The following is a 13,502-nucleotide window of genomic DNA, read 5'->3' on the forward strand; positions in this document are numbered from 1 at the left end:
AACAACACAATTTAATCTAATACACAGGTTCAGTGCATAAGAGTAGAGTTCAGACAGAACTGAACAAAGAAGTGAGTGTTACTCGTGATGTTTCGTAAGTACGGTTTCAGAAAGATCAGTGGAGCTTCAAGCACCCAATGCTAGTTTGACCGTGATAGGGCCTCTTGAAGTCCAGAGGGAAACACTGCATAGAGATCAGTAGATATCTCAAGCTCCAGTTTTCCTGCACTGCGATCATTACCAGATGTTGGCTGAACGGCAGCTTCAACGGCCCGAGCAAACTCCAAAAATCGCTATAAATCACCAGGCACTTCCTAGCAGCTTCCTACACGTCTCAATTCCACAATCATGTCTGCATTGTCATCACAAAGGGACAGTAAATCTAATCTTGATCTTGTTTTTCAAGCGATAGTCAGTTTATGCAGGTGAGGGCCAACAAACACAACAACCGGGAACAGAGAACTGAAACAAAATATGAAATCTGCTCTTTCAATCAGTCTTTTTCCCCTCCATCACTCCTTGCTTCCGCTGGATGCTCTGAAAGCCACCTTCCTTATCATTATCTTTGCCAGTGATGCATCTGGTGCAACACTACAAATGATAACAAAAAAGGTAATAAATAAGGAGAGGAGATGGCAGTGAATGAGTAGGCGTAGGCATTCAGGGAGTAAAAAGAAACATATCAAGCCTAGCGGACTGGGAACATGCTAGGAGTTGGTAAGAAGAGAGAGCTGCTTAAAGCCAAAGCGGCCCATGATAGATGGACAGTAATGTATTTGCCATCTGGTTTGAGGAAGGGCAAAGCCACTAATGAGCCCTATCAACACAGGTCTTCTGTCCTCACAGGGACATTTGATCACTGAGCCACACAGGACAGAAACAGACTACACATGCTGTTCTACAACGCAAAAGCTCCCGGATAACTAATGACTTGACCTGATGTTAGGATACAAGGGCTGAGATGAAGATGTTAGATGTTGGAATAGCAGCACAATGGGTCTCCTTCACTAATAATTGCGTGGATTATTTTGTATTTGTATGCACAGGAGAACTTCAAACGAAAAATCTCAGCCTAATTCACAACACGCTCATACACACATGAATTTGTTCTTAACATCGTTCTGATGTTGGTGAATTTGAAGAATTCTAAATGAGCGACCGAGTGCAGTCACATGAAACACACCCAAACTACCTCTAAAAGGGCTTTACACACATGCTTTTCTTACAGCTTTTCGTCACTCTATAAAACATTTTAAAAGATAATTATGACTTTTTATCTCACAATTTATCTCATAGTTTCCCTTTTTTTTTTTACTTTTTTGGGTCAGAATTGCAAGATATAAATATCATGAAGAACCATTAGCATCCATGAAACCTTTCCATTGGACAATAGGTTCTTCATAGTGGAAAAAGGTTAGATAAGGGATAATGTACATCCAAGGCGGTTATTATCGCATAATGAACCCCGACAGGATGATCTTTCATAAGCCTGAAGGGGTTTATTCTGCGATAACAAACGGCTGGATGTACATTATTCTGCTTATTACATGGCTACTTGCCAGATAAGTAAATAATTAGAAATTAAATATCGATCTAAGTCTAAATATTATGTTAGCTCTTTAAACGCAAAGCTTCCGCGGAGAGACCAGTTGTGGCAAGTGGCAAGTTTAAACTAGACAGACGATAAAGGCATACATTATTAATACGCGGTATTAATAATTATGGGTATAAGATATAAGTTTGGAGATGAAACGGTTTTAAAATCGTACCTGTTTGTTATCTTACCTTATAATCCATTACAGTGTACAAAACAATTGTTGCAAAATGGCAGTGGCTGCGTTTGTTGGAAACGAGATTTAGTCCACGTATGTGGATGACATTATTAAATAACTGTAAAAAAAATATTGATTTGAGTTAATAATTTATTAGGTCACCAAAAGTAAAAATCGTGGGATAATCAGGGGATAAGATACTACTGGATGTTCCGATTGACCAATCAGAATCAAGTATTCCACAGAGCTGTGTACACTTCGAAAAATGGTTCTTTTAAGAACTGATCACTGTAAGTTTTTTTGGGGAACCTAAAATGGGTTTATGAAATCATGTGCTTTTTAAAAATCATTTTACACCTTAACAACTGCAAATAAAACATTTGAATACTAAATTGTTTATTTTATACGCACAGGACAGATAGGACAGAAATTGATGCGCAGATGAAGGAAATGGAACCTGAAATGTTGCAAGCTGGATTCGAACCTGAGTTTTCCTATTGAGCACCATGACTCAACATGTAACCAATACATCACAGGTCCAACTCCAAAACTATTGGTTTTGAAGCAAAGTGGAAATGTGTTTTACACATGAGAGGATCTGATTAAGACATGCTTTGCGTACAAGATTAGATCTATTATCTAACAGAACAGGATTTGGAGGATTAATTATTGGTTTCAGAAATTGTCTTGCGAGTTTTCCTGAAATCGAGGTTTCAAATGGAGTGAAAAAGAGGCAGAGGAAACCAAACCAAGCGAATGTAAAAAAAAAAAAGTTTTTTTTTTCTTACAGATTGTGGTATAATGCAGTTCTGGCTTCTGTGCAGACATGTGTTTTAGTGCCATGAAATATAACAAAGATGGAAAGGAAAACTGTGAAAATATTTATACAAATGAAACACGGTCTGCGATAGAGAAGTTGGCGGGGTGTAAAGAAGCAGCCATAATAGGAAAAAGGTGTCAATATTCATCACTGAATTCAAAAGTGCATATAGAATAATAAACAAGAGTTCAGATGGCCTGGACTAATTATTGAAACCACATCTTGAGAAATGAATACTTTAAATCCTCACATTCATGGTTCTCATTCCACGAAATGAAACATGGATGTCGCTTTATTTTACCACATGGAACACCATATAAAGATCATAACGTGGATGTTATGACATCTCATAAAACTATTCCACAAGGGTAATTTCCTCTAAAAGCCAAAGCAAATCATGTAACAATCTGACATCTACAAATATAAAAATCCTTTATTCTAAATACTATACCAGCCTAGAGATGTTGATAAAACTTGGCATTTCATAGAATCATGACAAAGATGTTTTCGATATTTAATATCTTTAATTGTAAAAATCTTGGCTTTCCGAGGCACTATTAAACAACGTAACACCTATCAAACTACACTGCGAACTCCACTGGCACGACTTGTGTTACGTTGAGGGTGGGATGTGCCAGCAGAAGGATTAGCAAATAAGTCCAAGTTCAAGGGCCCTGACTAAACAGCATGGCGGAGACGGTTGCGGTGCATCAAAGCCGTCCTGGCACATCTTGGGCGTCCCAGCACAGTGGGTGCAGCTGCTCAACTGAGGTCATCTTGGCAGCTGCCCCTGCCTCCCCCCTCCCTACCCACCCCAAGTTCAGGGGTTCGCTTATTGCCTTCAGCTGCAAAGAAACTTCTCATTCATGCTTAATTATGAGAAGACTTTATACACGCTTGTTTTTGTATTCTCATATTGCCTGCTTCGATTCTCCTTGCATGTTTCATACCGTTTCATACTCGTTTTCCTTTTTTTAACTGGAGTGGAGAGGGAATGGGTACATTTCATGTGTTATATTAATTAATTATTTATGCCGTTATTTTTTTCCTTTTTTAAAATAGCTTTGATTACCAGCCAACCTTTTAGATTTGCGGATTTAATTGGTTTGTTAGATAGCCTGCAGTGAGAGAGCGAATTTTCGACATTTTGCTGTTTAAAAAAATCTTGCAGACTGAGTGTGAATCTGAACAACAACACACAAAAAAAACTTTTAAGATGTTATAAATCTGTCAAAGAGATTGAGTGTAATTTATTATTATTATTTTATTGATATTTTATTACTACCCTTTTTAAAGTACTTATGAACATTTTCGAATTAGAGTACAAACATTTTTAATTAATGAATCTTTTTTCACACGATTCCAGCATTTCCATGGCATAGATATAAAACTGTTGAAATGACCAGTTGGACCCTAAAACGTATCTACACTAGAAGTGAGCTGCGCAATGATGCAACAAAAGCGAATAAAACCCATTATAATCAGTGATGCTGTCTACACTGGATGTGGAGTGACACGACAACACGACAAATCCCTGACAGTAAACTGATGCCCCATTCGTTCCCTGACGTACTTCAAGCCCTCGCGCTACTTATATGAAGAATATGAAGAACAAAAGGATTTACAATGGTCATTTGCCACGTTCGGTTTAGAGACATTGGATGTTTGAATGTGTCCCTGCTCAACACACCTGATTCAACTCTTATGGCTCGTTTCCACTGAGTGGTACGGTACGGTACAGTTCGGTTCGGTACGCAATTGTTTGCGTTTCCACTGTCAAAACTTGTAAATGGTACCAAAAAGCCGAACCGTACCGTACCACTTTTTGGGTACCCTTTCGTTGGGGTACCTAGCACAGTGAAAGGGTACTAAAAGGTGGAGCTAGACTCACTGCAGAACGGTGATTGGTGGACAGAGTATCGTCACGCGCGTGCTACAAGGGCATTAGAAGCATATACAGTTGAAATATAATTCTACTGTTATTGTGTCACGAAATATAGTTTTAAGAGTTTTTCAGGCGAGAAAGTAGTTTTTTAAAGCTCAAATCTGTGGTTTATTTATAGATTTATGATAATTTGACTGAGATCCATTCTAAGCGATCACCGGACGCTCGCGCTCGTGTCCCCCGCCTGGAACAGCCTTTCCTCGGCTAGTCGTTCTGATGTTTGCCGCTGACTCGGACGTCTCTGTAGTGGTTAAACATGAGGTATAGTTCGTCTTGTATAAACCTAACAGGTGATCTTTGGTCTCGTGAATCTATAATTCGTTGCCTGGAATATGTTTCATATTTTTAAATTTAAACGAAAAGAGGCAGGGTTGTTTTATATTTAGTTTTGTTATAAATAACGTTACATGCAGTGAATATAATCAAGGCTATGCGTTGCACATTTTGTGTGCTTTAGAATGTTTAAAATGTATTGAAATGAAATCGAAAAGAAGCAGAGTGGTGTTTTATAACATATTTCGTTTTATTGTTGCCTAAAATGAACATACAGAGATAACCGGAGTCGCATAGCCAGAGCGAGCAGAGTGCCGCTTTTAAGAACGCGCTGTTCCATTTGAATTACCGGACTCGCGTCCTCGGGATCATTCTCCTGAGTCGGACTTTGCGTTGGCTTCTTGGAAACGCCTAATGCCAGCGCTTGTTTCTAGTGACAAACATGCCGAGAAGCAAGAACAAGATCTGCTGTCTGTCATCCATTGTTGTTTACTATGTCGCTTTCTTCGCGCAAAAATGACGTCGATCACTTCTTTCCAGCATACCACGCCTATCAAGTAAGGGTACTGTTGGCGGTGGAAACGCAAGCCTGATCACGGTGTACCCGACCCGACCCGTACTGTACTGTACCGTACCGTACCCCTCAGTGGAAACGAGGGGTACGGTATACGCTATATTAGACACACAAAATATCAAGCACATTCAATACCCACAAGGCCTTATCTAAAAAAATAAAATAAAATAAATAAATAAAAAATAATAGTGTGTATTAAAGGCACACTATGTAAGATATTTGGATCAGAATATCCCAAAACCACTAGAGAAATGTCCCAGCTCTAATATTTAACATTTTGTTGATTTGTGTACTTAAATTATCAAAATGTTTCTAAGAATGTTTAAATCCAGAGAAATAAGCATTTTTAACAAGGACATGCGTCGCCTAGGGTATCAATCAATAATACATTACCGATCATCCATGAATATTATTTCTGCCCGAGTCACACCGTATTCTCCACCAGCTATAGAGGTGAAGACAACAATCCTATGATTCCGCGAAATCAAGCTATGCCATTGTTTTGAATAAATGGAACGAAAAGTTAACGAAAATGTTCATAGTGTAGCTTTAATATTATTTTATTTTAGTTAAAAACAAGCAATTATTACTATAAATATACTATGATACATTCCTATCACACTGCTATAATTTCCACCGTTTAATTGTCAGGAAAGTAGCAATATCCAATACATTTTATGGATCAAATTATAAGTATAAGTAAATTTTACTTTCATTGTCAAGGCTGACAAACAATTTGTATTTTGTTTGTTTTTGTCATTATTTTGTTGTGTCACTCATTGGGAAAAAGGTCTCTTGACTTGGTTTAGAATCCGTTTCACTTTGTCTGTATTTTATATATCAGTCAGATATTAAATCACAGGAGATTATAAATTAGCACGCACACTTTGACACACATTATACAACACCCTTTAACAGGAAAATGCAATAATTAACAGGGCAAAGGAAAATGATTTTCTATGCCCAGTTATCGGTAAGGCGACTGGGGGATACAGCAGGTTTATGAAGCCGTTACTCTAAGAGATGTACATGCAGGGGTCAAGATTACTAATGACCCACTGTACACTACAAAACAAACAGCCCATTCACTGCTGGGGATGTTCTCAATTCCTGTAATTAAGCTCCATTGTCTTGCATTACATAGGGCTCATCTAAGAGGCAAATAAAAGGATCATTAACTTAGTCCAGCTAATATAAAACTCCCCCTAAAAGAGGCACTCCACCAGGGCCTCCATTTAGACTTGGCATTACTTTAGTTTAGATGGATGCTTTTGCAGTCCCAAATTACCCAACTGGTTAACATTATCATCCTTCAAGTTTAAGGTGACTACATGTAGAAGGTTCTGGTGATTTGCCATTCTGACGGTGTACCATCTCTGATGAATGTACTTGGAGCAGGGTTCATGTCCTCAGAAAGTCAGTAAGGGGTTGGTGAGATCACAAGACCGGCCCAGAGCCCCTCCTCACACAAGTGGACGGATCACCACGTGGAACGCGGCCAAATTAAGCCCTGATTAACTTGGCGAGTGGCCAGCATACTTATTCAGCCCTCTAAACTTTACACACAGCAGAACAAAGGTCCATCTACTGGATGACAGGTCTGAGAAAAGGCCATCGAAAACCAAGAATGATCAGAGAGTTGAGGATTAAGTATTTTACGGTGCCTTGTGCTCATTTTGATTTGATTTTTGATTTCTGGTTGACCGAACAAATAAAGTTGCTGTTCATGGCTACAGACATCATATTTTATTTTGTGGGGAAAGAATAATAAAAATAAAAAATGGGATCAACTATTTAAACATCATTATGCATTTTTAGGCCATTTCTGGTTGTTTTCTCTGTCAATGCTTCGGTCAGGTAGGCCTTCAATATATTGAAAAAGTTAAGATTAGGAGATAATGGGACTTTGGGAAATCTGCATTCCTGGGAATGCATTCATTGATAACTTTAATAAATGAATTCTAAATGTACAAATAACTGTACTGAAAAAAACAATGGCATACTCTGGGTGTCCTTATAATCCTCTTAAGATGAAATTGTATACATGGATACTTCATCTTAAGATGAAATTGTATACATGGATACTTCATCTAAAATATATTTTATCATATAGAGTAAGCATATAAATACACAGGGCAAACAAAGGGAGCTAAACGAAATGCAGGTTAAAGTAATCATTGAAAATATAGGGGAAAAAAGGATTAGGAACACAGGCAAATAAGAAAAGAACAAAACCAAACTAAGGATCTATTTACACAACAACAATGTACTAAAAACGCGACATTGTCAAAAACATCCCCATTCACAAGGGTCTGCAAAAATGGCTAAAAAACGCTTTGAACAGTGTATGAACTGATTTTGAGGATCTTGCTGGCCTCGAGTGAAAGCGCATCTGTAGAGAGTCTCATGTTTGCTGAGAGTGACGAAGGGCTGTAAAACAAAGGCTGTGCAGAAAGCCCTTATATAGAGGTCGTTTGGGATGTTTTATTACATTTACGTTTATGCAAATGACTAACCTCGGGCACACGGTCACTCATTTAAAATACTCCAAATGCATTAGAACAAGGCTAAAAACAAATTCATATTGTGTACACATTTAGGTGGAATATTTCTCTGGAGAGTGCTTATATGAAATATTAAAACAAATATTACTGTATGAGACCCATTTTTAAGATAAACTATTTTTCTGAGCGGTTTCGAGAAAAAGAGGCTAAACATGCTTACCGATGACGATGAGGGTGTAGTTAATGTTGACGCTGCCAAAGCCATTGGTGGCTTTACAAATGAAGGTCCCAGCATCCTCTGCCTCCACCTCTTTTATGCGCAGGGCTTGCTGAAGGACCCTGAAGCGCATCCAACCACTGTGGATATTTCGCCCGTCTTTGGTCCACATGATGAGGGGTGGCGGATCGCCCTCCACGGGACACTGAAGTTTCATGGTCCGTCCGATTCTGACGGTCTGCCGGTGAGCTATCTTCTCTGCTACACGTGGAGGACCTACAGAGAACAAGATGATGGTAATTCCTCTTATTGTAGAGCGCCGTCTTAATATGCATCCCACAAACACAAACCCTTCTCCCTGTTAACTTACTGATGAAAATGTAAGAGAAACAAAACGACGAGTTGAAAAAGAATGTTAGAGATTGAGCTGCTGTCTATCTCATTCGTAAAACACAGAGCTATGCAAACGGGTTAATTAGCTCAACAATTAATTGTATTAATATTAGCCCATATAGCCTCATTACGAGATTAATCACATTATTTAACTTGTCCAGAATTCGACTCACAAAATCAAATGTTCGTTTTTAAAAAAGTTCACTATTAGATTATGCTCACATGAACCCAAACTTTAGACTTTTTAAAGTGAATCAAGTGGTTCCTCTGCACCCGAAATCTAAACAAACCAACAGAACTTTAGGATCACTGCTTATCAAAACCTGTTGTGTGTCCATCATAATCTTTAATCAGAAACATTTACATGCCTGCAGTGCTCTCCATGGCATCTCTTTTCTGATGACCTGTACACCAGCCACTGTCACCTTTGTCTTTTGGTTTGTTTAGTTGGGGACACTTAATATTCAACAATATCTGCCTGATCTGCCTGCATTCACACCATTATATGAAAACTGAAATGAGCGGGACGATTACATCACGGTTTTCTCCAGAACGGCTATATATAAATGAACTATAAATGAATTTATAAATGAACTAAATTAATAATTTTTTTTACAACAAAAATGAATCATCACTGAACTTACTTAAAAGGATAGTTCACTTAGAAATGACTTAGTCAAACCGTTGTTGTCTATCAGTCATATAATGCAGGTTTAGGGGGTCCACATAAAAGAGTATGCACAGAGAACTCCAAATTAAACATGATTTAATGACTCGTAATTATAATTTTGTGTGAGAAAACTAACAGTATCGTTTTTACCTTGTGTAACCACAGCCACGTCCAAGTGATCTGAATCAGTTGTCCAATGTCCAACTGAACCGAACTGAACCGTGTCCAAAGTTCCGCCGGAAGTGATCTCTTGCGTGTGTATGTTACTTATTCTTTACACAGAGATTTCGGAAGTTTTACCTTTCACTAAACATATTTAGATATTTCGAAATCGTCTTCCATTGCAATGTTCTGTATATCTAAATATGTTTACATCTTCACAGTGAAAGGTAAAACTTCCGAAATCTCTGTGTAAACAATGAGTGACGTACACATGCAAGCAATCACTTCCGGCGGAACGTTAGACATGATTCAGTTGGACATTGGATAATTGATTCAGATCAGTTGGACATGGCTGTGGTTACAAGAGGTAAAAACGATATAAATACTGTTCGTTTTCTCACACAAACCGCTCGTTTCGTGTCTTAGGCCATTAATGCGTACTTACAATTACGAGTCATTAAATCGTGCTAAATTTTTACTTCTCTGTGCATACTCTTTGATGTGGACCTAAACCTGCATTATATGACTGATAGACATCAACGGTTTGACCGAAAAATGTCAAAATGGAAAATACTGTCCAAATAAAGATACCTACATCTTGGATGCTCTTGAGGTAAGCTAAAACATATAAAAAATAATTTAAAAGTGAACTATGCTTTTAAGCTGGACTATGACACTATTTTCTTCTAGAAACAAACTTTGTTGAATTATTTTCCTGTTATCTCTGTAAAGCTGCTTTGAAACTATGTATAGTAAAAACGCTATATACTGTAAATAAAGGTGACTTGTCCAGCGCAATAAGATTGTCCAATGGCCAGACGAGTTACAATCCCTACCCATACTGTCACTCACATGAAACGATCAAGCAATTAGCAAACAACAACTTTCTACAATCAAATAAACTTCAGATTAACAAACCAAGAGCCATCTTACTTGTTTCTTTTTCATGAAACCATTTCACTCAAATACGTCAAAATAGGGAACAAAAGTTGTTCGCAATTTCTGTTCATCATGCTGGATTTTCTGTTCTGAAAATCCTCCATGGTTTCTTAGCAGTTCTCTATTCAGTGTTCTTGTATACCAGCTGTTGGACTGAGGTAAAGTGAAAGCTGAGAGATCAGTTGAAGGTTTAGAGAGTCTTGGCCCGGCATTGCAGAGCGAAGGCTTCCCCTGCCCACGCACATGTTGCTTGCTCCCATTAAAAGACCGAATGCAGGAAATTTATATTGTCACTGTTTATGTCTTTGGGGAAATTGTAACCGCAGTCCCGTGTCAGCCAGCCATGTCTCGCTGTCGTACTCCGCTACTGGCCTGCATTGTTTGTACGCTCCTCAGTTGGTGGCTCCAAGGAGGTTAGAAAGGTCAGAGTCTGCAAATACTGTGTGCACTCGTTCCTCTCAAGGCTGTGTGAGTCAATCTAATAGCTGTTTACGTAAGGCTTATGCCAGATTGGATCCATTTAGCTGCCACAAAACCGGGCTAAGAACTTGTGGTGAAAAAATGTTTACAAAAAATTTGAAAAAAATATGCACTAAAGTATATAACGTTTTGCACACCCGTAATTGTAGCCATCACTCGGATAAATGAAGAGGTAGGAGTATTTTATCAGACGTTCATCCAACACATAATCATTTCCAAATCCGTCTCGACAAATTAAATCCGCAATCTGATGAAAGATTTCATCTGAATGACAGATGATGAGTCTGGAAAACCCATCATACAGTCATCTGAAGCCACATGTCAGGTTAATATGAGGGTATGGTGTAAACATGATGTAACTGAAGGTTAAGGTCGCAACTTGCCATATTACGTAATAAGTCAAGTGATCACAGGTGTGCAACTCGATGTGTATATCTGCTATTTTATGACAGATGATCATATTTGCAATGTATTACTGTTTTAGTTATTTTCATACCAAATGTTTACAAAAGTTTTTTAATAATGCTAGAATTTTATGTAAAGTTTGTCATGAACTGGCTTTTTAAATTTTTTTATATTGTTGTCTGAGGTCAAATTATGACATGCGCTTGGTTTTTCCATTAGAAAACATTAAAATGAATAAGTAATATGCTATTTTCTACTCTAGTTTTGAGCCCAGCTCAAAAACCCTCAGGTTTTTATGGGTGTCTCGCACTGAAGACTTGGAAGTCAACACCCACTGCAAATGAGTTTCACTCTCGACCAGGTTTGTCATCACGAGGTGATGGTGATGTTTTATCCTCTTTGATGTCATAGTTCCCCATTTTGAAAAATGAGTCGTTTGCTGAGCCTGGTGTCAATAAAAGCTTTTATTTGACTAACAAGGATGTTTTCAGTTCTGAAACTTACAGGATATTCTTATAATATGATCCCCTCTTAGATGTCAAAAGCTCAAGGAAAATTTGATTTCTCAGTTCATCACCCCTTTAAAAATTTGATAGTAAATTGCTTTTTTTAAATTTACAAAACACTAGGAGACCAGATATTAAGCAACTAAAATTTAAACAATTAAAATAGTTACTAGAACTGAATGTTATTTAAGTGTGTTTCTGGATTCCACAAAATAATTACCTTTTTTATTTTTAGCAATGCATTTTTATCTTTATTCATTTTTATTCTTATTCGTTAATGTCTACTTAAAAAAAGTTTTCTTCACAAAAATATAAAAGGAAAAAAAAATAAGATTCAAGTTGTAATAAGATATAATGTAATGTAACTTAATCAATAACAAATAGGGAAAATACTACTGAAAAAGAGTACCTAGTTTTAAATTTTTTTTTTTACAGATGTTTTCAAGACTGTTACAACAATAGATTACAGAAAACCAAACCAAATTTTCATTCTTAAGCACAAATGAGATTTTAGAGTTCTGGCAGTGGCGAAGATCATCGGAAATTCTTTAAGCTGTTTTATATGCTGATAGATATCAATTTCCCATGAAGTGCAACAGCAAAAGTGTTTGATGTCGAATCAAAGGGGACTTCCAGTGAAAAATGTATCTCATGCCTGGTTTCACACTGCTTTGATATGACGTTGTGCTTGGTGGGAGCATGAAGGAGTCACTGGCACAGGTTTGGAGCCAGCCTGAATACAGCACACTACTGTGTCCCACAGACACCAGTGGCTAGCCGACATGTTGATGGATGATGTTTGAGTGTGAAAAAGAAATTAGTCACAGGCAGGAACTCGCCAGAGTCCTGTTCTCCTGTTCCATTTCAAATCAGAGTAAAATCGTCCTGGTGAGCCGTTTCACAGATTGAAATCTCATTCTCCTTTTGGAGGCCGGTACGCCCACTCTTTGAGTAGATTACGACCCTCCTGCTCCGGATCTTCTGTTCGCAGGTTGGTCCCGAGGCCTTCTCCTCCTTGCAGACCGACAGCACTGCACGTTTCACAGATCAGAGGCCCTAAACTTTCACAAGAAGTGCTCAGTTTGCCTTCCAACTCTTCTCCCTTCAGCCCAAAGATGGCCTTGGTTAATGCAACGGCTTCCACCAAAGCACCCTACGCACCTACGACAACATGGATTAACAGTATTTTCAATGTCTGAATAAATAAACGTGTTTCCAATGCCCAACAACATACTTTTTAACAGCAGGTACTTTAAAAAGCCTGCACGTCTGAGTAAATATTGGTTGTGTGAGAGTATTTGTGAGGAAAGAGCTTGGTGAATGAGGGGAACGGCAGGTCAAACTCTTTAAAAGGCAATCTGTTTTCTCCATTCAACATAAACGCATTCCCTTCTGTCAGAGCACTATACAATACAGAGGCCGGTCTCTCATTCGCATGTGCACAGGGGAACTCTCAGCGAGTTGCAGCCTTCCATATCCCTCCTTCCCTTTTACGGCTTGTTGGCTTAAGGTATCCCAAAATGCACTTCTGGAATGTTGACTAATGAGGGGGGAAAAAAATGATTCGGTAAGAGGCCAACACAAGTAGCATTCCATCCTATACTTTCTTTTAATTCCAGCCCTCAGCCAAAAAGCCTCTCCAAGGCGAGTGGCATAAAGAAAGCATTCCCTGAAGAATCGATCTCTCTCCTTGAGCCAGCTAGATAGAGCCCTTTGGTGCGAAAGAAGTCGAGGAATAATATTTTGATTGGCCTCGTGTAGTGAGCACAGGACATGCTTTGGAGCGCAAGAATGTGTTTGATTATAATTTCTCGAGCAGGTCTGAGCTCACGAGTGCCAATG

The 13,502-nt window shown here is 38.4% G+C and overlaps 1 protein-coding gene across 1 annotated transcript in view; it reads right to left on the minus strand.

Moving 5' to 3' along the window:
• Positions 1–13,502, minus strand: part of fgfrl1a (fibroblast growth factor receptor like 1a) — a 72,529-nt gene that overhangs the window by 28,185 nt on the left and 30,842 nt on the right. Inside the window, exon 3 of the mRNA XM_039665559.2 lies at positions 8,109–8,381. Coding sequence (XP_039521493.2) covers positions 8,109–8,381 — 273 coding nt within the window. The remainder of the gene's footprint in view (positions 1–8,108; positions 8,382–13,502) is intronic.

The sequence above is a fragment of the Pimephales promelas genome, chromosome 9 (genome assembly GCF_988280905.1).
Source record: "Pimephales promelas chromosome 9, fPimPro1.hap1.1, whole genome shotgun sequence".
NCBI classification, from domain to species: Eukaryota; Metazoa; Chordata; class Actinopteri; order Cypriniformes; family Leuciscidae; genus Pimephales; species Pimephales promelas.